We start from the raw sequence: 23,947 nt of genomic DNA, 5'->3' as shown, positions 1-23,947 counted from the left end.
ACCTGCATCTGGTTTATTTATAGCTGGACCATTCATAGAATTCCCTTGGCTAGAAGAAAGCGTCGCGAAAATACCTGGATAATAATATAAAGCTTAATAAAGGCGTTACAGTTCTTGGCAGAGTCCGGGACTTGTGAGAGTAAACATGCTGATGCTGTATCACTGGATTATTAACAGCACTATTCAGTCAATGCCCTACTTGTCGCGATGAACTCGCAGCAGCACTGCCACCCAGCACGCTGATGACAGGCAGAGCTCTCGCGTATGGACAGCAGCAGATACATCAAGAGCAATCTCACGGTTAGACCATAGAAATCTAAAATCTGATAACAGTGGTGTGGTAAAACATACTACAGAAGAAATTAGTAAGCCCAGTGACATAAAAGAATATTATAGTATAACAAGATACTTACTGAAGACTCCAGAATATAGAGAACAGTCACCACTTCCGTGCTTAAGTATAGTAATAAATGCACATGCCACTCCTGGAGCTGTTTATAGATGCTATCAACGAATCTAATTATCTGTGAAGGGGCAACAAGGTGCTCTACATCGTGAAAACCCATGCTGATCTGTATCATGATACAGCAAAAATTGCACCAGCGGTTGAATACGCAATCGTGATGGCCGCGAACGGCGTCCACCTCTCGCAGGTATGGATACCAGACATCATGCGCATCGCCATGGGTTACGGGGATACGCGGACGCTGCGAAGGTTTGACATTGATATGATTCATCAGCGACACTATTACCGTTCTGTACCCCAATCATAATCAGCAGACGTCTTCCGGAGGAAAAGGAGGATAACTTATAAAGTAAGATTAAAAACTCCCCAGAGACTTCTGTTTATAACATTCTTAACTGTAATATCCGGCTTCTGCCGGGTAGATGGCTTTCTGCATACTTATCTGCTATTTAAATAGCTAGATCTAGATATGTCCAGCCTAACCGGTCTTTATCTATCAGAACCATTCTGCAAGTCCAGCAATATTAGTATAGCCTGTATTATATACCATTCAAACCATCTACCAAATAAATAAAACCAGGAATTTTTAAATAATCAGAACTGTCATCTCTTCCTCCTCTTCCCAGAAGCCAACGGACTTTTTCGTAAAAATAGTCTCCCCGTGTAAGCATGTCATGAGGAACAGTAAATACTTTAGTATAATTAGAGTAATACTAAGAACAGTACCAAATTAATTTTATACTACAGTAAATTAATTATCTCCAAAATAATCAGGTGCACCTACACTGGCCTCAGAGAATAGCATTTACCAAGAAGCACAAACAGAACCAGTACTACAGATTTTCAGCCCACATATCCCGGAGGAAAACATCCTTATCCAAACAGTAAAAGAAGAAATAGATCTATATTAGCTACAGCAAAATAAGATTAGAATACAAGATTATTATTATCAATAATAATAGTCCATGGCTTCGCAGGGACTTAATAAACAAGACTATCAGCAAGACAGCAGATATCCAGAATATAACAAGAGTTTTAAATTTGAAAGGCAGTTACTCCTCATCACCATTATTAGAAGGACGAGAGATCTGGCTTTAGATCTTATATAATTCTAGGAACTATTTGATTTTATACCCGATAAATTAATACTCCAGAAATATTTAGAGTTCCTCAAAGAAGATATTACTCTGGATAAGATTCAGGAGCTGTCCCAGGCATTTATCCTCATTCTTCCGCAGAGCATCAATCAACTATAACAGAGTCTCTTCAGCTTGTTCTAGATGCTCTAGCTTGTGCTTCATGGTATATTTACGGCGCATGTCAGCCATCTCGTCGACCAGACATGGGATACTGTTTGCCACACAGTATTGACATGGTGGATCACCTCTGCACTTACGGGGGGTCAGCCGACGAAAGACACTTTAATATAATAGTATAAGATACCAGTAACGACGGGCTTAGTAAAAGAATCCCACCTTGAGCTTCTTCTGCTTACATGCCTTGCAGGCGGCGGTCTTGTGCTTGCGACACTGAACTACATTGTCCGGAACCCTAGCATTCGGGGGCTGACCAGGAGCTGGAGCTAGAAAGCGGGAGGAGTGCGACCCAGACATATGTGAAGACGGATGAAAACAACAAGACGACCACGAGGGGAAGTCGCCTTTGAGTAGAGGGAGTATAAGACCAAGAGGCGAAGGGACAGCGACTCGAGGGAACGGATACAGGAGTCGCCAGGTGGGGTCGGTTGGCGGGAGAGGATGGCAATAGCGTGGAAACGGGGTCGATAAAATCGAGAACGCCACCCCCTGCCTTTCCCTCCCTTTTACAATAGGGTATATTGTCGATGGGAAAAGTTCAGCTGAATTGACACTGCGGCCCGAGGCTGAAGAGGGTGGGAAATGGTGGTGACGGGTAAGTGTTAGTCGTGGTGGTGGTGGTCATCGTCCCTTTGCCGTGATAGTTCTAGATGTTAGATTTATATATGGGCGGGTGGCCCAGTAGTAGTGGTTGCCTTTTCTGAGCCCCATCTGTCCTGCATCCGTATCGAAAAAAAAAGAATTATTGGGGGAAAATTAGGAGAGACTGCGACATATTTCCGCAGCCCATCGAAGATTCCAGTCGGGGAGCTACCTAACAGAGCGAAGTTTATTACAATTGGTCTAATTACTCTTCTGAAATCGAAAAGTATCTTGTTTTTATTTTTATTTATTACTAGTATTATTCAACGAGAATCTGCAATCGAAATGGCAAAGTCGAATGTTAAATAATCGGACATATAAATCTGTCATAGTAAAATGGGTTAGAATCTGTTCGAATAGAGGGGAACCGCGCACGCAATGTTAGTCTTTTTATCATTTCTTATATTATTACCATATTTTTAAGGCAGAGCAGGGGAATCCCATCGGTCACGGAGTAGGTAACTCTCAGTAAGAAGAACCAAACGCGTACCAGCGTATCGATCGGGTACCACGAAGTGGACAAGCCTGCGGGCTGCCCCAGCCTTGGCCCGGCCTGTCGCTGGTGGCACTTCCATCCGCCCAATCACCAGCCTTGGCGCTAACGTGAATTGGGGAACTCTCTTTTCGGCCGCGAGTGTCGGAGCCGGCAGAGCCCAATTTTATACATTCAACCTGGCAGATTACTTCCGGGACTAAACTGGGAAGAGTCAAGCTGTACCAAACCAAGTCTTTACAAATATCCAACTTCCCTTCTAAGGCCTTAGACAAAAGATCCGAATAACTGGAGTTGGCCCTGTCTCGACTGCCTCTTTGGATTAGCCCACCATGCCGCTGGGTACCTTCGGGGACCCAGTACCGTACTTTGGCCTCGATATTGTATGGAAGTAGTCCTAGTTGGGGGGATATGCCTCGCTGGGCCACACTAATTTTGTGTAGACAGTACGGGGTACCTGAATGTACCTTACTACTACCCGCCATGAACAAGTGTTCATGGAGTTCGTGGCCCAGTCAGTCACCAGTGGGTGGAGGCATCCCATCGGCAGTGGCGAGAGGCGGCACGCTCCTGGTCTCTTGCAGCAAGACCGAATTGATGATCATCAGGCCCGCACCAGATGGAGACAGACTGGAACATTACTAACAGAAGGTGCCAGATTATACCGCTTATCACCATCAGGGTCTAAGATGGATATTAACCAATAGAAAATATCAGATAATACTTCATACTGACATCAAGATTTAATACACTCATCTCACCCAACCAGAAGAGACTATCTTGGCTCAGTGGCTGCCCTACACAGCAAAGGGATTATATACCCTCGCATTTCCCAGCAGTCATACTGGGAAGTTTTATGGAAATATTATAAAAATCAGGATTAAATAGATTAGCTTAGCTCAACTTAGTATCTTCGGAATTTAAACTCTGACATCAGTCTTAAACCCATTTAGGTTACGCTGCGGCCATGCGTAAGCCATTTAATTAAATATAGTCAAGTTAGCCAGTAGCCACTCTTTTTATTAGACTTCTATGCCTCACCCCTATACCCCCCACCTCCATATATCCTCTTTTCATTCATTTATTATACTTCCTTTTCCCAGCGCGATTCTAGCCCAGAGAAAGTTATAAGTCAGTTAATAGAGTACTCTATCTTTAATCAGCAGTAGTCAAAGACAAGAACTGTAACAGATACACTATAAAAATTAGCCTGTAGACTAGCTTATCCCACTAGTCTATTTAATATTCTTTTATTATTCTCCAGATCAAGAAGTCTTAATCCCTCTACCAGGCGGTATACCACCCCATGGAGATTAGAGTCACACTTTTCAAGTTGCAACACAACAGATCTGATCAACTGTACTAAGATAGCCAGTAGCAATAAGGTCAGAACAACAAATAATGGAAAACAAAGCAAGCCATCAGCCGTACCTGAGGGTGAATTAGGGGAGGCAAGAAGGTCCATACCCAGACTGACAGCCCAAGCTCGCCAATGACGATTTATACGTACATAAACACTATGTACAAGCACGAAACGCATGATTGATCAAGGATTGGTCAGTCAAACAATGTCTGTAAGTTGGCCATGCGTATGAGAGCGAAATCTATTAGCAGTTCCACGCAAAACCTGCCAGCATTCGAGTGATAGACACTCTCTGACAAGGGCCAAATCTCGCGAGTTTTAAGTCTCATCGCCAGTCAATGGAGGCGCTTGTACGCATTTCCATCTCGTGCTCCTCCTCGACCTTCTCCAACAAAATGTATTCATACAGGATCGTCAGCAGCGACGAAAAAGGCACTTCCGACCATCACCGTGGTGACCAGAGCCATAATCGACCAAGTGCCCGATTGCGCGGTGTATACATTGATCAATGTTGTTGCGAGGCCCGCAGCTGCATTCATCGTAACCGGCCTAAACCCCAATCAGTTTTGCTTCAGCACAATTCGAGTACGAATAATGGGTCTGCGTACAGGAATACTCGACCTACAAGCTAGATGTAATTGCTGCGCCACTTCCAACAAAGCCACGTCAGAAGCGCAGCCCCTAATGCAAAGAACACACAGGCAATCGCGAGTAGGGGTGGGTTCTGAATTCTTTTTAAAAGTGCCTTGTTAGCACCGTTGTCATTTAGAGCCTGCACGAGTTTTCCCAACTTCTGCAAGGAGGTAAATGTTCCAGGAGACTAGATATCCCGCAAGAAGCACCCAGTGTGCGACGCTGGCAATGATATTGTAGATCCATGGCATATGGTCGACTTCCAACAGCATCTGTATGTAACGACTCTGCCCGGCAATCGACCCCAAACTCGAGGCGGAGACAGTGACCGAGTCTGTCCGAGAAGGCGAACGGGAGTTCATTGCTGCGGAGATGGTTAGCCGCTCGAATACATCACAACCGGCATTGCGATCTTCTAAATACAAATAGAGGAAAGGAAACCTCATCTATTCCAACCTGTAGGCAGCATATAACACATGGATTAGACACCGAGAAAGCGGCATAGAGATATTGCTACCGCAAGACCTCGCCGGCACAGTGGTGTTGGAGACAAGTCTTACCGCCACATTTTTCACTCGAATCCCAAACCTCACTATGGAATGGTAGCCCTACTATGCTGTGGGCAGGATCCCTCATTTTCTTAACGCCACTCGGGCGAATAACGTCGCGATAAATGGGATTTCCCTATAGGAGTATCCACTGTGTTTGCCGAGGATCAAGAATGCCGGAATGATGCCAGTGCCGGAGTTTGAAGGTCATATTGACAGAGCTACGCAACCAAGTCAATCTCAATTCGTTCTTGCAAGCGGCTTCTTTTACGAAAATATGTCAATCCCGCCTCGCCGGCTATCGGGCTGAGTGTAACGTCTGTGGGATGAAACTGGTTAAGGAGAAAGCCATCCTTCTGAACCATGTAAACATGTGCTAGAGAACCGTTGTACGAGGGTTCACTCACACATTATATGACCGTACCAGCACGTTATATTTATCTTATTGTAGAAACTGATATCCAGCCTTCTCAGGTTTGGATGATTCTCTGCTTTTACGTATAGAGCAAGCCTTCTTTGTCCGTTAGTGTGTTCTTAGACAAACGCATTGGTCCATAAGCTACGTCAGCTAAATCAGAACAGTGTCGTAATCAATAAAAGATATTTCTGCTTGCACCGAGCCTTCTTGCCACTCCGAAGCTCAAATCCTCGTCTACTTCAACTAAGCTTTGCACATCAATTCCAGAGGAAGAAACCTTCACCACATAGGTAGTGCCAAAAAGATTGTGCTTTCTCAGTAGTTCACATAATAGCTCTTTTGGTAAGGAGGACAATCTAAGAATGATAACCATATTAGTGTGAGAGCCGTAGTATAGATAGCAATGGATAGTATGTTCTCTTCAGCATCAGCAGAGTAACCAAATGCGAACTAGAACGCTATGGCTGTTACCGGGATTTCAAACTGCTCTCCGACTCTTCATCCACTGTGAGGCTGGATACTGCCCGTCTGGTGTTACTGGGGAGCGCATTGAGAATATAGCCGCCTTTCACCAGAACTGAATATTCCGACTTGCTGAGGATGGAGAGTGGCTATACTCATATTCCAAGCGGCATCACTCTGTCATAAGGAAGTTCAGGACTCTCTGCGCTGCATCAGCATGCTCAAAAGGTCCCACCCAATATGCTCCTCTCTCGTAAGTGGGCACGGCTGCCTGGGCTCCAATGTGTGGAAAACGCGTACAGTGCCTGGTCTAGTATTCAGGGCCAACGTGACGAGGACATCAATCTCATGGCCTGAGAATGTCATATTGTTTCTAGGAGAAATGAGTAAGCTGAAGATTGCATGTGTTTAGGAGACTCACATGGTTTTCATAAGGCGATCGTCCCCGATCAACAGGATGCCTACTCCCAGTGTCCCTGCAAGCATCCACCACCACTTCCCGCGTTTCACATAATTCCCTGATATCTTATCACGACAGGCTTTTGGTGGCTTGGATGTTCGAGGATTATCACAGTATGCATCCAGGATACAGTTGGAGACATAAGACCTGGGTGGCTTCTGTATGGGGCCAGGACAGTATTTTTCGGGATGCTCACAGAGTTCCTTGTAGTTGAAGTAGAGTAAGACCAGTCCAATACGCTTTGCAACGGATCAAGGAACCGATCTCTCTCGTCCGTGTCGAGAACTCGAAGGTAGTTCACTATTCCTTGCAGACCTTGCCAGACGACGGGTAGCATAAGTGTGTGCAGGCCGAGCGACATATGTTTATCCCACACACCCAAGAGGGGCCGAAGTAGTCCACGAGCAGTCTGTGGGGATAAGATACCTTTCCGCTTTCAAGATCTTCTGAACACCTCTTTGGGCACTTCCTTTCCACAATCTACACAGGATTGCAGTAAGTGGATAATTGTTGGATTGGGTTTCAATACTCCTGTCGTTGCGCTTGGTTGGTTCCGTATAGCGCGTCCAAAATCTGCGCGTCTCTCCCCAGGGGAAGAGCCACCACCCATAGTGGGAGGTGTCGAATGGCAGGAAGCTTTCCCATAGATCCCAGGTGTGGAAACAGTCTTTGCGGGCGCAGCAATTCCAGGGCTTAGATGGGAGGTGAGAGGAGTTCTACTTGGCGGAGTGAAAAGTGCGCTTTCAACAGGTGTCATATCCACGTCCAAGCGTTGCCCCGTTCGGCCGCCTGGGCAATGACCGTGGCTGTGTTCATTGCCCATCCATGGAATAGGGGCGACGTACAGTAGGATGCTATCTGCAGGGTTTAATGACTTGGGTCCACTCATTGGTAGGTACGGGACAAAGGGAGGTGTTGGAGTGAGCCGAGTGGCGACCATGGTACTATTTTCTTCGGAAAAGATAATAGTTAGCCTGGTCTGATCAGGAGTGCTAGGAAAATAACAGGATGAACACGTTTCCTACCTGGGAGCACTGAAGGTTCGTCCTGGTTGGCCTCTCGCATTTCAAACCGATCCACAAAGCCGGCGTTTTCAAGCCTATGGCGGACATTGGCTACCTGGATGGTGTTCACGCAATAGCCCCGTGTATTAGGGGATATGATCTTCTGCTTGGTGCTCAAGGTCTCCCATTTGATTAAATCCTCCTTGTTGAGCCCGCATCAGGACTTCCGCTTTCTGCATACTATCAAGTTGTCCGATCCGCTGCAATACTTTACCAAGACTGTTGACCAGCTACAATACGGAAGTGAGAAAAATGAAGACAGTGCCTTCCAAAACACTCACGTCAGGACACGCTTCCTCATCCCAATCTGGATTATCATTGTGGGTGTCCTCCCCAGACGTGAGTTGATGGAATTGGTTTAACATGATTCTCACTTACCTGGATTCCGACCATAATAGCGAACATGTTGGCAGACCAGCCTGTCAGATCGCGATAGTGTATTCAAGCTGTTAATTTTTATGTCTCGTAGAATCACCAAAAGCCGGTTGTGCTTGACACTTTGGAGTAGCTGGTTTTGGTCATTATGGGTGGTATATCACGATGCATATATATAGTGGACCCCTTCACGTACAGAGACTGTTGATATACACAACCATCGACCCTCGCGATAAAGCTTGCTTCCCTGGTAATTTGGGGAACATCTTATTCTGAAGCCAGTATAACCATGTGTGGATCTCGTTATTTTACGCCCTAAGCCCAGAGGTTGAAAACCGAGGACATAATATTCCTTCGGTGCGCATACGGAATCCCCAGGCGGGCTTCAAGTTGAACCCCTGGACAGCTTCCTCATAAGGACTAGTCCCGGGCCTACCCGAGCATCAGCATATGTTGATGGCCCAGAACAACAAATCAATTAGAGGGACCGACCAGAAGGCGGTGAAGTGACGCGCCCGCCTGGGCATCTGAACAGACTAATGCCCGCACAGATTGCGCATCCCGTTCCCGGAGACGGTATCGCAAATATTTGACTGTGTTTACTCAGTGATTCCTTTATCATCTTTCCCCATCTCTCGCCATCTTTTAACTATATCTTCACTATTCCTTGCCTCTTTACCTCATCTCTCTCACTTCCCTACTTGCTCCTTTATTTCTATCTTTTCCTTTTCCTTTTCCCCTTTCTGTGACCCGCTTTATTTGCTTTATTCCTGGTCTGCAGGTCATCCAGCTCCCTACTAGGTCTCCCATTAACCACAATCAGACACCTCAAAAGGCGATCATCACATCATGAAAAACACATAATCACATGCAGCCTGGTCAATCCCTCTTCAGCGTGGAGCTGAGTTATGCTGCGCCAAAGGCAAAACAGGGTTGGGAATTCAGGTCTTACTACACAGTAAGAACACAGTAAGAACCCCTCGAACTAATCAGGCAATAAATAACCTCCGAGCACCAGCAGGGAATTATGCGTCAGCCCAACACAACACAACCCTAATGGGATTGATTAGGGTTATGTAAGATACTCTCAGTCTAATACACCTGCAACTTCTGGAGACAGTACAAAGAACAGCTCTTATCCGAATCCTTTCAGCCTTCCGGACAGTATCTATAACCACACTAGAAGTTGAGTCCTATACTCTGCTAACTCACTTGCAACTCAAACAGCGGGAACACATTATATCTGCTCACCTCAACACCCTGCCAGATGACCACCCGGTTCACAAAGTAATAAACCAAGCAAAAGGAACACAGCACCTATACCCACAGGAAGGCCCGCTTTCCCCTAGCCGAAACATTACAAACCATGAACCTGGGGCGGTTACAAGCCTTGGAAAACCACATGAGCCATGGCGGAACCAGCCCATTACGGAAATCGCGATCAAACCTGATCAGGAGAAAGCGCAGGCCAATACACAGATACAACAATCCTCAACCAGTATCACAGTCTTCTCTGATGCTTCAGGAAAAGAAAATAAACTAAAAGCTGTAGCAGTAGCTCTTGCTCACAACCAGCAGTTAACAGGGTCTCAATTAATCAGTATCAGCTCAATAGAATAATAATCAGTCTACGCAGCCAAGCTTATGGCAATCTTCTATCCTATCAGCCTGATCTTTCAAGTAGCCCAGAAAGAGCAAGGCTGTTTAGACAGAGTAAAACAACCCATAATTATTTTAAGTGATAGCATGTCAGCGCTACAAGCAATTCGTAACCTGTCTAATAAGTCCAGCCGGCGAATCATCTGAGCCATCCTGCAGGCAGCCTCCGAAATAAAAGTACAAGGGATTCCCATTCATCTCCAATGGGTGCTGGGGCATTGTGATAACCCTGGAAACAACAAGACTGACTAACTGGCAAAGAAAGCAGTCAGCCCGAAAAAAATATACTTCTTTCAGTCCCTTCTCTCACGAGAAATTGACTTCATCCGGAAGAGAATACTAAACGAGTGAAAGAATAAGTAGACTAAATATATAAAGAAAAAACACCTCCGCCAGATCACAGAACCCTGCCGGCAATCTGTATCCGAAGACTGTACAGATCGCTCCCTCAGAATTGAGCATATCTGCTTGTACAACTTCAGATGGGTTACTCTTGGCTGGCAACATACCGGAAACAACGCAGTTTCCAGGTCGACGACAGGTGTGTCTGTGGAGCTTGCGAGACGGTAGTCCACGTACTGGTGGGCTGACCGAAATTAGGAGGGCAACAAGGTAAGGAAGGTAAGGCACAAGACGCTGAACAAGACCACAGCACCCTCGGGGCTATACTGACTTTACAGAAGCGTCGCAGAGGTTTCGAAGCCGCGCGCAGAACAAAACATCAGGCAACTAGGCCAATATAGGCCTTGACCAGGCTCAAATCCGTCAGAAAAGTAATGATTTAATGTATATAAGAAATATATCGTGAGAGATAAATAAGGAGATCCTGCATATCACTTTTATTTACAAGGGATCAGACTATGAAAAACCCACACACACACACACACATATACATAGTATTGATACCAAATACATCCCTATAGATTCTAGTTTCAACTTTCCTCCCCTCCCTAGGTTCATGGACCCTTCTACCACGGAGAATCCTTATATTCTGTATGTAAAGTTAACATAAACCACATACACAGTAGAGTACATGTCTTCGTTCTTTCTTTATACACTTCATGCGAGGATTTCTGGGCCAATTTTCAGTGACTTTGATAAAAAAAGTGAGTTTTAATTACTTGGAAAGACCCCCTGAATATAGGCCTCAATACCCTGTTCAACGCGCTAGCAACGCCAAGGTCGGGTGGATGTCATGAAACTCACAATATTTGTTGAATCTGATTAGTACTTATCTGAGCGGTCCCTAGTTATAAACCAAATATTTGGCCGAGCAGTGGATTTAAACATACAAAATATAGCAAAGGGTGCCAATTGTTTGATTATTATTACAATTATTCAAGAAGGCATACTGATATTACTTTTACTAAAACAATTTTTCAAGATAAACCTGATTACCTATCAATATCTGATTAATAATCCTGCTTTTCTCTTATATAATGTTCTTGCTATAATCTTTGGGGAGCTGGTTACGCAAAGAGACTGTGAAACTTAATATAACTATATTAAAGCAGGCGGTCCTCTTGAATCTACTACTCTTCAATATATCAGCTTCACTGATTTCAAGAATTTTATCTTTAATATGCGAAACCCCAGCCAGGAAATTACTCTCAAACTATTTGATGTCTTACACAAATGGCACGACTAAAGCGATATAAATAATATCCTAGATGATCAGTTTTACAGTACAGCAAAAAGATGGCTCATACTTGCTCTAAAATACAAATTCAGGCGACTCAGCGAAGCCATAGTCCAGATTCATGACATAAAAACATTATTAATTAAGAAAGTCATGGTCAAAGCAGCTGTTATTAACTAGAATAATCTTTTCTATGAATAGCTTCTATGTGAGGAGAACTGTCTTTACTATAAGAAAGACTACTACCTATTTACACAATATCTCGCCCGGTCACTACGAGACAATCTGTTCTTGAAAATGTTCTATATTATAAAGATTTCAAAAGTTATTCGGACCAATTCTGTACTGTTAAGTCGATGCCGCCGCATGTCAGCGGTTAATGATATCATCAGGCAGATGCAGGAAACAAGGGCTAATAATAAAAATACTAATATTATATTATTTAGAAAAGTCCTTATAGATATAAGAGTCATTCTTCCTTTATAATAAATATACTGATAATACTTTATTAGCAACTTAGAGCCGGCTTTAGAGATCTGCAGCACATGAATTAAAAAAGATCTTGAAAATCTTAGAGTATTTTCTTTCATAGTGAAAGAGTAGGCCAGGGCTGCTACCCATGAGAATACTATATCACAAGCACAAGTCTCCAGAAAGAACTTAATAATATTAAAATCTACACAGTTTCAAACAGCCACCACAAAAGCCTTGTCAGAGGATATAGAAAGATATACTAAAAAAATAAATAATACTCCCAGCAAAATATATCCAACAGCTGTATAAAAGATTATCATAGGAAGAAGTGAGTGTGTTAGATTAATTCTAGATTAAATATATAAGATTAACTAAATATCATTACTAGATTAATATCACACAGATAAACTAGCATGTATATATATAAATAAGAAAACCGCCACATTCAAATATCCCGTTAGAGTCACTTTCAGAAAGACCAAAACCAAGTGATTCAGCCAACACTGCATAATAGCAGACTGCGATTGACCTGAACAAGTCATATTTGGAAAACAGCTTTACTACCAGGAAGGGCAAACTCCAGCTATAAAGCCAGAAAAAAAAAGCCAGAACAAGAAATAATAATAGCAAGTATCCCAATAAACTCAAGTCTGGAATAACCGGCGGACAATCACTAATCATTATTTAAGGCAAAAAGAAGAAAATACCGAGAATACCTCTAGATTTATACTTCTATAATTAGAATATAAGTACCAGTAAATAGTCTCTCAGCTAATATTTCTGCTGATGATAATAGTATTATTATAACACACCCGGTCTGTCTCACAGTCAAGGATGTTCAAGCAGGACTAATAGATCAAAGAATCCTGTATATAATAAATATAGATTACTATAGAGCTCTTTTTCGCCTCCTCTCTTTCCCGTTTCTGATGCTGGCGCCCTATATAGGTATATAGGGAATTTTCGCGTACGGTCCTAATGGCGCAGGCTAGTAAGAAGACGAGACTTACCAAAAACAAAAAACAAGCAAGTAGCACTGAATTTCATGAAGTTTCTAAGGAAACTGTATACAGCTGGCTAGGAATCATAGGAAGTAAAGAAGACTGACTTTGGATAGCAGATAGATTAATAAAACATGTTATATACTTCTGAGGCTCGTCCGGAGTATAATAAGAGAGTATAGATAAGAAGAGTAGTTCCTTTATCTGCCTATTAATCTATAATACTGTAGGTATGATGAAGCAACATCTAACAGATAGATTCTCTGAACACACTGACACCTATAGAAAGAGACATCACGTAGTATATAATTATTAATCAAGAACATTATCCCGACACTAGAAATTAATCAGTAAATACAATAATATAAAGAATCAAATTAATACTCACCCTCTGCCCAACATATCTTATTATCCCGTAGTAATTCCTGATGATTTTCCTACTCCATGACCTGAACCCATATCTGCTCGGGCTTACACTAAAGACAAATATCATGTCAACTTTTAATATAGTAAACAGTTTATATATAACTGCTACAGTTATTATATATCCTCTCACTACCAAGTACCTGGGTACCGCCTGTATCATCTATAAAGACTAAAGTAAAAATTTAATATTATTTTATTAAATAGAAAAATGGTCTGCATAGTAATGTCTATATAATACAGAAATATTATCAGTCTTCCGCTCAGAAATATTAGAGCCTCGATACCCAAATCGGGACTTAGGTTAACAGGGGGTGGGTGATGGGCATATATAGAAAATAATTCTGAGAACCATACAGCATATATGCCCGTGACAGTCCTCGGAGAAAACAGTACAGCGGTAGTAGTACTAGCCAGTATCAGTGCAAGTCAAGGTCTGTCCATGGTAAGATAATGTCTTACTGAGTCAAGGACTTCCAGTCATGGAGGATATCTTTTAGTTTCCTGGTCTGTAGTAATAGGGAAAGGCGGGTATTTATAAATTACTCTTAGAAGATATCTTTGTTTCTGAGAGATACTTTAGAAGATCTCTGACAGAAATAGCATCAGATATATACTGTAGCATTTATTATATTCACATAGCGACGGTCTCAGAAAGCGGGCTTATCCTCAGATACACTATATAGAAACAGACATCCACCTAAATAAAGACTTATCAGTGAAAATCCTGCAGGTTTTATCTAACTGCCGCGTGATATGTTCATCTATATCTATTAATCAAGCTACTTGACTAGCCACTATTATATATTAGATAGTTTCTCCTTGCCACCCGCAAATAACAGCTTTGGGGTTTGCCGCTCCTTTTCAGGCTCGCAACTAATATTAATAATCAAGCTAATACATTGTATTCATTTCCTCTCTATATAGTAGTATAAGTAGTACTCTGGTCACCTAATCTATGATTCATGATTCTGGTGGCATTTGCACTTTTCAGATATACAGTTAACTATAGCGACGATCATGCTGGGTGCTATATCTTTAGCCAGAGCCAATATAGATGCAATGAATAATTCCCTCGTGAGTCTACTATGTTTATTAGACCCCATTAGTTTCAGATGCTCGTGATCCTGTTCTTACCTGCTGGTGCGCAGAATATGTACGGACCAATACATCTTGAAGCCTGGGCGGAACCCAATTGCCAAGGTGGTGACACGGCTATTACGTTTACCGACAATTTTTATGGACGAAATTTATCAATCGCTTTGGTATCTCGCAGTTTCAAGCTCTCACGCGCTCTTCAAGGGGAAGAGCAACTAGATATTTCTGTGACGCGCAATTTTGACACATGGTATGCGGACAAAGATCGATTTTCTATGAACGACTCTTCATGCCAGACCTTTGTTCAGACATACTATGCTGTAAATGGAAGTACAGCATGCCATAATACCCCCAAGTTCACATGTCATCGGCTTTGGACAAAGCCTGGTCTTTCCTGGTCTTATACAACCGGATAGGAAAATACTTTCAGTATATGTCATCTCAGCTGCCACTATTGCGGAGGATCCTCGTGGGTCAGTATTTTGGTTAGTAGGCTGGCTTGAAGGTTTTTCTTTAAGTGTTCAACATCCTATCATCAGCAGTTGAAGCGCGTCTAGCGTGTCTAGCACAAGGTGGTTGGTGTGAGTTAGATCGGGAAGAGTGGTTGGGTTGTGTTCGGACCTGGTTAACTTGCTAAAGTGACGTCGAGTCGACCTGTTGCGATTGCAAACCGTATTGTAGTTCCTATTGCTTCGAGGTTTGGGGTGGCGCAACGTTGATTCAGTGGAGATACCCACTTAATCGTGCCATGCCGGTCCGGAGTTGGGCCAGCACGCTCGCTTCTTTCCACGACAGTCGATCGTACAGCTACCGGGTGTGTTTTCCTGAGAGCGCTGCATCCACTCGTCTGCCTTGTCTCCCTACATCATCTGGCAAGTCTTCCGTGGTGGCTGTTTGGTATTGTGCAAGTTCTAGGTTGTTGACTTCATTCTGGAGACTTGTGCTTGTGGGACCGCGTCCTCGTGGGTCGCGGCCCCGGCCTCCTCTTTAGCCAGGCCCTGCAGCTTGTTGTCTTCGCTGGCAAGGACCCAAAGGGTGCTGACTCGGTTTGTGTTTCTCCGCAGTCTGTTTATTGACTTGTAGATTTGGCAGACGTGTTCCTGGTATCTGACTCTGCAGACAAGACTATTAGATTATGGAATACTGCCACGGGTGCTCTTAAGCATATACTGAAGGGCCATTCTGAGTGGATTTCATCAGTTGCTTTCTCAGGCGATGGCCAGATGCTGATATCCGGCTCTAGGGACAAGACTATCAGGCTGTGGGATACCGCCACAGGCGCTCTCAAGCATAACATACGCACTGATAGTATTGTCACCAACGTTGAATTTTCGGAGCACCGGCCACTATTAATTACTAACATTGGATCCTTCGATATCCGAAACTGCTATGGAAGCTTCTCAACTTCCTCCGAGAAGGTGACAAGAGGTATCTCTGGGAGCAGGTCGATGGATCACTATTCAGGGTCAAAGAGAGCTATGGCTACCTCCTAATTATCATCCTCACTCCTTAACTGTTAAAAGCAGTACTATTGGAACTGGTACCACGACCGGCAGAGTTGCCATAATTACGTTCTCAGTCATGTGAGGTATCCTGTGGACTGCATTTCTAGCTCTCTTATTTTTCAAATCTCTTTTCGAAAGAGTTTTTCGCGATAGTTCGGTGCCCTTCAGTAGGTGGTGGCAAAGCACCAATACTTTTAGAGAGCAGCGTAGAAAGCATTGACTTCGCACCCGCTTTTCCAGTACTCCAGTCTTGTGACTGCTTTTTGTCCCATATGCTGGATTTCCTGGCCCGATGTTATATAAGTATATTGTGGGAAGCGACCGATTGTTCTCCTATTGGGTGGCCGGTAGGCCAGCTATTTAGGTGTAACTGCCCTACTAAGTGATGACTAAGCGAGGTCGAACCCCAGAGCAGGCGGAAGGGGACGTCCGTATGTTCCGGCAACCTAGGCGGGTGACTGGTGAATTAGGCGGTGGAGTGCTTGATGGCCGCTGGCGAGTAGTTCGAGAATAAGGCCGGGTAAAATCGGTTGATCTGGTTTCTGGAGGTTGAGCTAACTTGTTGCGTAATCCTCAGGCTAATGCAAGGCCCTATCTCGAGACTCCTTTTCAAGCTTAGCTTGCAGTAACAGAGTATTGCTCTTGTATATCACCCTGCAACTTTTATTTCTTGAGTTCCGAATCCATTTTGAACTCTCGTCATTTTCCTAAGCCCCGCTGCTTTTGAACAGCCATAGTCTTGATCAGCCATCCTTTTCGGTCTGTTGGTCCGTTTGGGATTCCTTTCCGGTCCTCGCGCTATCAAGAAGATGCATCCCAACTTTAACTACAAAGGAACCATCATCATGTGTCTTTTAACGCACTGAGATTTAGAGACCCTCCGCATTTCTTTTGCCTATGACAATCCGGTCCACTGTTCATAAGGACTTCCAGTTATGAAGGCAGCTACTGTACAAACAACTATTCTGCATTTATTTGAGATTTTTCAATTATTACATTACTGCCAGTCCATATTACTCGTTCATGCACAGGCGTGTAATTCCTCTCACCCTCATTATTAGACAATACAAAGTCGTTTTCGCTTGTGCAGTTCTCTATACGAATGTTTCCCGGCTGACTTCACCCGCCTTTTCATAGGTCGGTGATTCAGTTTCGAGCAGTGAAAGTCAATGATCAGGGCCCGTCCCAGCTCGGCGTTCCACAGAATATTGTCCGACCGGAGGTCCTGGTGTGAGACTCCCAAGGAACAGATCTCCTTCTCAGACCTCGCAATCTCACGTGTGATCGTAGTATCACGCTCTATCTTATGTATGGGCTCACCCCCCCAGGCCATGATGAGCATGTGGCAGATCTCGCCAGCTCCATGTACGAAGTAGGATTTGGCCAAATCGATTGCCCCCAGAAAAACAGGAACAGCAGAAGCCTGTGCTTGGTCGAGTACACGGTATACGACTTCCTCACGTTTGACCTCCTCCCACCGTCGGGGAGTTGTGCCTTTACCGACCATAGTATATCCATATGCCGTACAGGTGACTTTAAATGGGACTCCCGATGCGCCACAACCCCCCATTGGTGTACAGTCTCGGTCGATATTTTCATCTAGTTGCTGTTTGAGTTGCTCGATCAGCGTTTTAGCATTGATGGGGTGTTGGCTGCTGTCCCCCCCCCTGTCGGTGGAGCACGACATTTGGGCAATTAACATCCAGCTGACCACCTCGTTGCAGGCTACGTAGACATTTCTGGGTACAAAACTGTGCGGTGTGCTGCTGACCTTGGCTGCCGATTGGGGTATATTGATCTCCCGCCAGATGTGCTGATCGTTGAGCAGATGGAGATGAAGGAGAGGATGCAATCTGACTGAGGCCACGCTTTCTTCCTCCTGGAGCTTGATCTACGTCCGAGTCAGAAATCATGACGTGGTGTCAGATTCGGCCACGCGCAGCTAGCTCGAGACCGGGTGGGTATTCGACGGGTGTCAGCAGGGGGGGGAGCAGGAGACGAAGACGGTATATATTCTGATGTAGTAGGTTCGGAGCTCGTATACTCCGATGCTGTATATTCTGAATCGGGCGGGTTTTGTTGCAATTCCGATTCCGGGATCTGGAAACGTGTATGATCGAAACTTGTCTTCCATTTTGGCAGCTTCTTTGTGGCATTCCGCCACTCCTGGTCACGATATTGTGAGCGGAAACTCATGAGGCATAAACACAAGACCCGAGCAACAGCTGTTAGTGGCTGTTGTAAAGAACCCAGTTCATCATCCGGGTTAACTTCCATGTTGGGTTCACAGAGATGATAGTATAAGGTGCCCGGATTATCATAGGGGACCCGCAGCAAAACCAATGCGAATCCATTAGTCAGATATGAGTACTCGAGCCCTTCCTGGAGCATGACATGATACTCCTGAACCACAGCCGAGCCGGATAGCCAGGCCGCATTATATCTCAGTTTCTCAGGCCCCTCCGTGGGAACGGAGTCCGGTCTGACCACTTCATCCCAGAACTGCATCTGTCGCAAACCCGCTCGAAGATTCTCCACGGATAGTTTATGGGGCGGCTTGTACTCAACTGTCATAATAGTTGTATTTTTATCACCGTCGACCCGGTGGATGCAATATTGATCCGGTCGGGAATTCGCCGATTTATCTGTTTTAGACTGGTCGGCGTCAACCGCATCGAGGGCATTTGCGTGGTTATCGAATTGAATTCCATTGCCTAACTGAAATTCCTCTCGAGCAGCACGTATCCTGCAGAGTTCCGCGATAATATCACGGACATGGTTCTCCACCCCGAATCTCTCATAGCTTTGCAGATCCTGCTCACTGATTATAGCTCTCTTCTTGAACTCTTCCCCAAACCCCTTTAGGACAGTACGCGACGGATACACTTGTGCAGCAGGTTGTCCAGGCGGTGCTAAATAAGTACAAACGGAGTGATAGATCTCTTGCTGTATGGCTGTGCACTCGGTCCAAGGCAGAAGTTGCAGCGGACAGCGCTTCCCCTTAGGCGCCGGAACCGTTCCCGTCGTAGAACGGGACGGACTTTCGACTCTCAGGCATAGAGAAGTACAGTTGTGACAGTATCGAATTAGCTCTGCAAAGGTGGTTTGTCGTGTTTGCTCTCTTTCCTGGTCCCTTTCCTGCTCTGCTTGCTGCTGATGTTCCTCAGCTTGTCGTTGGCGTTCCTCAGCTTGTCGTTGGCGTTCCTCAGCTAGGGTACTGCGGGTCAATATACACCAGGACGCCTTTTACCACAAGCACGAAACATGTGTACCGGTTCGAACGAATGCCCATATGTAAGATGGTTTCTGCGGCTTTGGATCCTAGATGCTAGAGCAGGTGAGTATGGAGCTCGACTTAAACCACCAAGCCTAACGTACCTGAATTATGTGTCATCCACGATACTATATGCCCTGTAGTGCAGGAGTCAGATGACACCTTTTATAGCTTGCCTGGGTGGTTGGAGTATGCTTATTCAGCGTACCCCCTCCCTCGTTAATTACTGTGCGGGAGAGTCATATCGCGGAAGATAAAGAAAACGCTCGCAAGGAACCCTTTCTTTGAGGGCAAAATCAAATCTAGGTTTGGAAACGCATTGTTAGTAAATTGGCCCTATGAGCGCCTGGACCACATTGTCGCCATGGCTACATGGCTGTTTTGCACCAAGTTTTCGCGTCACAAAGCAGCGCCAGATCCCACGTTACATCCGAATATGCCGGTCACCTTCGATAAAAAAAAACCAAAACTCAAGTTTGTGGCTTCGGTGGATTCAAAGGCTGAGGATAGTACCACCAGGGGGAGGGCGCGACACACCTTGGCGTCACATCCCGCGTCTTCGACTCGCGGACATGATGGAGACCCACTTCACCGAACCACTGAAGTTAAACTGTTCAACTGCGCAGCTGATTCGTCCAACTGCCAACGCCATCCGCTAGCAGATGCAGCTACGAGTGGAAGTTTGTTTAGACAACTTATTCCTTTATCTTGGGATCAACAGACCGGGTTACCCTGCAGCAGCCAGCACCAACATTCTCTCTCAAATGAACTCCCCCTATATACAGTGACCGACCAGGGTGGGGTCGAACTATGTGCAGTCGGGCTATTTCGCCTGCCCGCAACCCAGAACAATTCCCTGACCCGAGTTGTCGGACGGTCAGAAGACGGGTGACTTCGTCCATGGAAGCGATACAGATACACACCATAGAGCAACAAATAATGAGCCCATACGGGAATACAGCCTGTCCAGAGTCGGCCCTCCAACCTCTTATCGCATGCTAAAAAGGGACCCAGTCATGCTCTCCGTAATAAAATTTCCAAGAGATATTGTAAACTGTTGTAATTCAAAGGAAGCTTGATTATTATTATTCAGAGGGAAACATGAGGCTATATATACAACGAGAAGATCAACTTGATTTCCAATCAAGTTGATTCTTCGTATACATACTTCGGGGTTAATTCCGATGGTTCGGCTTGGTTCCTGATCTGCACCAGCCTCATATCACAACAATACCCTTTACCTCAGTGCTCTGCCACATCTATTTCGTCCTGTAGTACGGCTGCAAATTGCCCAAGGAGCCCTGTTCGAAGCATGAATTTGGCCGCCCGGACTGCAAGCCTGGGCGTGTTTAAGATTGTCTTGACGTCTCCTGCTTCTATCCCTCCACCAGGTTTCGTCAGATACTGTTCGCGTAGGTATCGCAAGAGCGGGCAGGCGAGGGGGATATGCCGCACGGTCTGGGTGGTCATCCCGCAGCGGCAGTTTCCGTCCTGAATATCTGGCAGCCCTCGTTGGTAGAGATAGTGCCGAAGCCCTATCTTTCCTGTGCGCATCTGTATTATCACTGTACTAAGGGCCCAAGGGAGGCCCCGGTGTATTCTCAGGACTTTCTTCGTTGGGGTTGGCATCAGCCCATATACTGCCCGCCCATGCGGGCTTGCTTGCCAGTCTTGTTCCCACTGGGTGTTTGCCTCTTCCCGGATTCTGACTTCTACTGCCGAACGGAGTCTCTGCTGAACTGGCCGTAGTGCCGTCGCTACGGTCACCACTTCTTTCATCCTGCCGTGGTGTCCACGTATCTGCCGCCACCCTGTAGCTTCCTTTGCTGCCTTGTCGGCCAATTCATTGCCTTCAACGCCGCTATGGAACGGTATCCACCGAAAGCGTACAGTGAGTCCTCCTTCCCTCGCCTTTTCCAGGGCCGCTATGACCGCCTCCAGGAGGTATCGTCCGGACTGCCTCCCTGGGAATTGCATGGCTCGCAGGGCTGCCTGATTGTCCGTGAATACTACTCCTTGACAGATTCGATGCCTTATGATGATGATCAAGGCGAGGAAGATGACTTGCAGTTCCGCAGCAAATGCTGTGGCCTCTGACTGTTCGCCCATGTAGACTGACCGTGTCTCTTGGTGTTGCAGGCATACCGCCGCCGCTCCTATCTTGCCGTTGATCCCGCTCCCGTCTGTGTAAACCGCTACCGTCGACTGGCCTTGACCTGTAATGCTGTTGTGTGCCGTGTTGGCTAGTTCCGCACTCTCGTCGATCACCACGTCTGGTGGTTTCCAGTATGATGCTGTGATGTATGGTTGGGTGCACTCTAGGCTCCCAAAGTCTGTCCGCCCCAGTCTCCGGTTTGCGAGCTCGTCGAGCCGCTGTAGGGGGCTCCACTCCCAGGAGCGCCAGTCCGGCCGGATATGTCCCTATCCCAAAGCCTGAAATGCTTAAGAAATGCTTTGCAACGTATTCGAATAGACTGTTACACAGCCACCCTACAGCATGTTACGCCACTCACTGTCGCAGTGGATAGCTCCACACGATCGGATCTCGGCCAGAGCTTTGTCGCGCTCTTAATTGACGAAAGAAGCTGGTGTTCCCATCATGGATGGCATGCTGAAGCCGCGTTCCAGACCAGCTCAAGATCATCATCTGCGTCATTTTTCTGCCGTGGTACCAATATGCCACACGAGGCTTGAAGTCCCCAAGACAGACAGGGATGTGTTGACCAGGTAAGTTCCTAGGGAGGTGATAATTGTCCACTTCCGCTTGAAGACGATGCTGCTTCTCCACAGGCGTAGTTTTAAATTATCACCGTGTATCCGCGGGAAAGGGGGGTGACTTTGACGAGGTAGCGGTATCCTGTCCGACCGCACGTGTGCAGCTGTTTGAATCCAAAATCTTGATCTTAGGCTTGACAATGAAGTTAGTGTGTGAACTGCTGCGGTCCGATGGAGTGTGTCTGGCTACTGTGGGGTCTCCAACCGGGGTACTTTATATCCAGAGATTCTCGGTCGACCAAGCCTCGGATGCAGGCAGTTGTGCAGCGTGATCGTGTAGAATGCCCGTCTTTTAATAAGTCTGTTTATTATCCCGCCCGGCTCGTGTCCTTTCGCTTCCCCTCGGTTGTTGCCTAGGTCGCGGCTCGGTCGACTGCGCGACGCTGCTGCGGCAAATGGCGATTGCGATTATTGCTCACTGCCGCTGCCTTCAGTGGACGAGTGTTTCGGTGTAGATACGACTGGTTGACAACGAGCGCGAGCGCGTGTGTTGTGCATTTTCCGATCTCGTTTCCAGTGAGAGGGCCAATAATTAAACGCCGGCGGGTCTCTACACAGAGTTTGGGGAATTTCTCTCAACTTGTTGAGAACTTCGACTTTCCAGGTTGTTAGCTGGTCGTGTGCCATAACGTGCCATCGAGTCGCAGGCCCAATGGCCAGCGCTTGAAGGAGGGTGGCGGTATCGGGGGGTGCCGTTGAGCAAGACGGTATCGCTATGTTTAGACGATTCTGTAGATGAAGTGCTACTTGCGATGTCCGCGGATATGCTGCTCTCTTGGACAGGAGATACAGTATTGTTACTAGATGATTGTGGCCGGATAGAGGTTCAATAACGTGGGATGGAAGTCATGATGTGGGAGACACAGGAGGGAGTCCAGCCGCACCTCAAGTGGGGGCTTCTTTGCCACTCTGGATGAACCGTTGAGTTCCGTAACCCGTAGAGCACTATCCTTCCTTGTCATTCGTGGAATAGGCCGAGACTACTTGATTCTCCGATATCCATTTCTGATCTGCTACACGTCCGGCTGCAAGAACCGGGCTGATGGAGGGCTACACTTTCCGTCTATTCACTTTGAGCGTCATATGAGATGAAGAACAGGAGGAAGAGCACAGAGACCACTGTGCTAGCCCCATATAAGGAAATACCGATCGTACAAAACGGGTCTTCTTATCTTCTGGCCCTGAAACATTTAGTAAGTGACATGCTCGGCTCAAACGATTGAATAATGAATGGGGTTAGCCGGCGAGGTATGTCCCGACATCCGCACGGTTCACATCAATGGTCCGTAACCCGCAAGATTGCCAGGACCGTTACAAGTTCAAATATCTAGATCATGGTGGTGCTACCGTTTCACAAGCTTCAAGTGAATATATGTTGTAGAACAGACTCCCGCGACCGCTGATCTGTAGCTCGACCATTCCCATTATTCCTTCCCCACTGTCTTCTCGGATATAGTCAGCTGCAGCCCCAAGGGCACCGTCCAGGAGAACAAGAAATCACCGTTATTGGCGTGTGACCAGCGCGCGATGCTACCAATCCCTCTACAAGGCGTGGCTTGAATTTCAGAGGATCGAAGGAGGAGTGTGGTCACAGAATCATGCAGGATCGATGCGGGTTCTGCCGCAGACACTTCAAGGACTCTGCAACCGACGACAACTATGTCGATTTCGATCCAACGCCCTGGCCCGAGCTAGACGGCTGGCCCCGAGTGAGCAGGTTAGACCTCGGAGAGGACTGGTGGAAACCTGGTGACGCCTGAATGTGACCGGTGTGGAACAAAAGCACCAGACATGCCCCCTGCTCCGAGTGTCCATCACTTATGTCGAGGTTGTGGTGTTGCTGTAGCACTAGGTGCTTC

At 46.0% G+C, this 23,947-nt stretch overlaps 6 protein-coding genes across 6 annotated transcripts; 1 reads left to right on the top strand and 5 right to left on the bottom strand.

The window, feature by feature from the left end:
* Window positions 1–1,600: 1,600 nt before the first annotated feature.
* BO88DRAFT_406376 (uncharacterized protein) lies at window positions 1,601–2,498 on the bottom strand. The gene is made up of 2 exons (XM_025707136.1): window positions 1,910–2,498; window positions 1,601–1,857 (listed from the first exon to the last, which is right to left on the bottom strand). The coding sequence occupies exon 1, from the start codon at window positions 2,077–2,079 to the stop codon at window positions 1,924–1,926; it is 156 nt and encodes a 51-aa protein (XP_025560957.1). The 5' UTR covers window positions 2,080–2,498; the 3' UTR covers window positions 1,601–1,857; window positions 1,910–1,923.
* A 391-nt stretch (window positions 2,499–2,889) lies between these two features.
* Window positions 2,890–3,489, bottom strand: BO88DRAFT_436823 (uncharacterized protein; the record flags this gene model as incomplete). Its single annotated transcript, XM_025709586.1, has 1 exon — window positions 2,890–3,489. The coding sequence occupies exon 1, from the start codon at window positions 3,400–3,402 to the stop codon at window positions 2,890–2,892; it is 513 nt and encodes a 170-aa protein (XP_025560956.1). The 5' UTR covers window positions 3,403–3,489.
* Window positions 3,490–4,605: 1,116 nt separating this feature from the next.
* On the bottom strand, window positions 4,606–5,275 carry BO88DRAFT_427304 (uncharacterized protein; the record flags this gene model as incomplete). The annotated part of the gene is made up of 5 exons (XM_025709000.1): window positions 4,606–4,665; window positions 4,688–4,829; window positions 4,889–4,901; window positions 4,938–5,073; window positions 5,102–5,275. 5 exons carry the CDS (start codon window positions 5,273–5,275, stop codon window positions 4,606–4,608), a joined length of 525 nt encoding a protein of 174 aa, XP_025560955.1.
* A 1,221-nt stretch (window positions 5,276–6,496) lies between these two features.
* Window positions 6,497–8,270, bottom strand: BO88DRAFT_427303 (uncharacterized protein; the record flags this gene model as incomplete). The annotated part of the gene is made up of 9 exons (XM_025708999.1): window positions 6,497–6,548; window positions 6,607–6,714; window positions 6,763–6,959; window positions 7,040–7,234; window positions 7,256–7,752; window positions 7,827–8,007; window positions 8,030–8,095; window positions 8,147–8,194; window positions 8,244–8,270. 9 exons carry the CDS (start codon window positions 8,268–8,270, stop codon window positions 6,497–6,499), a joined length of 1,371 nt encoding a protein of 456 aa, XP_025560954.1.
* A 7,364-nt stretch (window positions 8,271–15,634) lies between these two features.
* On the top strand, window positions 15,635–16,161 carry BO88DRAFT_466589 (WD40 repeat domain-containing protein; the record flags this gene model as incomplete). The annotated part of the gene is made up of 2 exons (XM_025711477.1): window positions 15,635–15,842; window positions 15,961–16,161. Coding segments are annotated over 2 exons (369 nt in total), but the record flags the coding sequence as incomplete, so codon positions are not given.
* Window positions 16,162–17,096: 935 nt separating this feature from the next.
* On the bottom strand, window positions 17,097–19,433 carry BO88DRAFT_466581 (uncharacterized protein; the record flags this gene model as incomplete). The annotated part of the gene is made up of 5 exons (XM_025711476.1): window positions 17,097–17,764; window positions 17,811–17,930; window positions 17,956–19,256; window positions 19,312–19,360; window positions 19,418–19,433. 5 exons carry the CDS (start codon window positions 19,431–19,433, stop codon window positions 17,097–17,099), a joined length of 2,154 nt encoding a protein of 717 aa, XP_025560952.1.
* Window positions 19,434–23,947: the final 4,514 nt, after the last annotated feature.

This window comes from Aspergillus vadensis (assembly GCF_003184925.1).
Source record: "Aspergillus vadensis CBS 113365 unplaced genomic scaffold BO88scaffold_18, whole genome shotgun sequence".
Lineage (NCBI taxonomy): Eukaryota > Fungi > Ascomycota > Eurotiomycetes > Eurotiales > Aspergillaceae > Aspergillus > Aspergillus vadensis.
The sequence above is the reverse complement of the archived record's forward strand: the minus strand, read 5'-3'. Positions and strand labels throughout refer to the sequence as shown.

Coding starts and splice junctions, on each gene's coding strand:
- BO88DRAFT_406376 (XM_025707136.1), bottom strand. CDS start 2,079: ATGTCTGGGTCGCACTCCTCCCGCTTTCTAGCTCCAGCTCCTGGTCAG.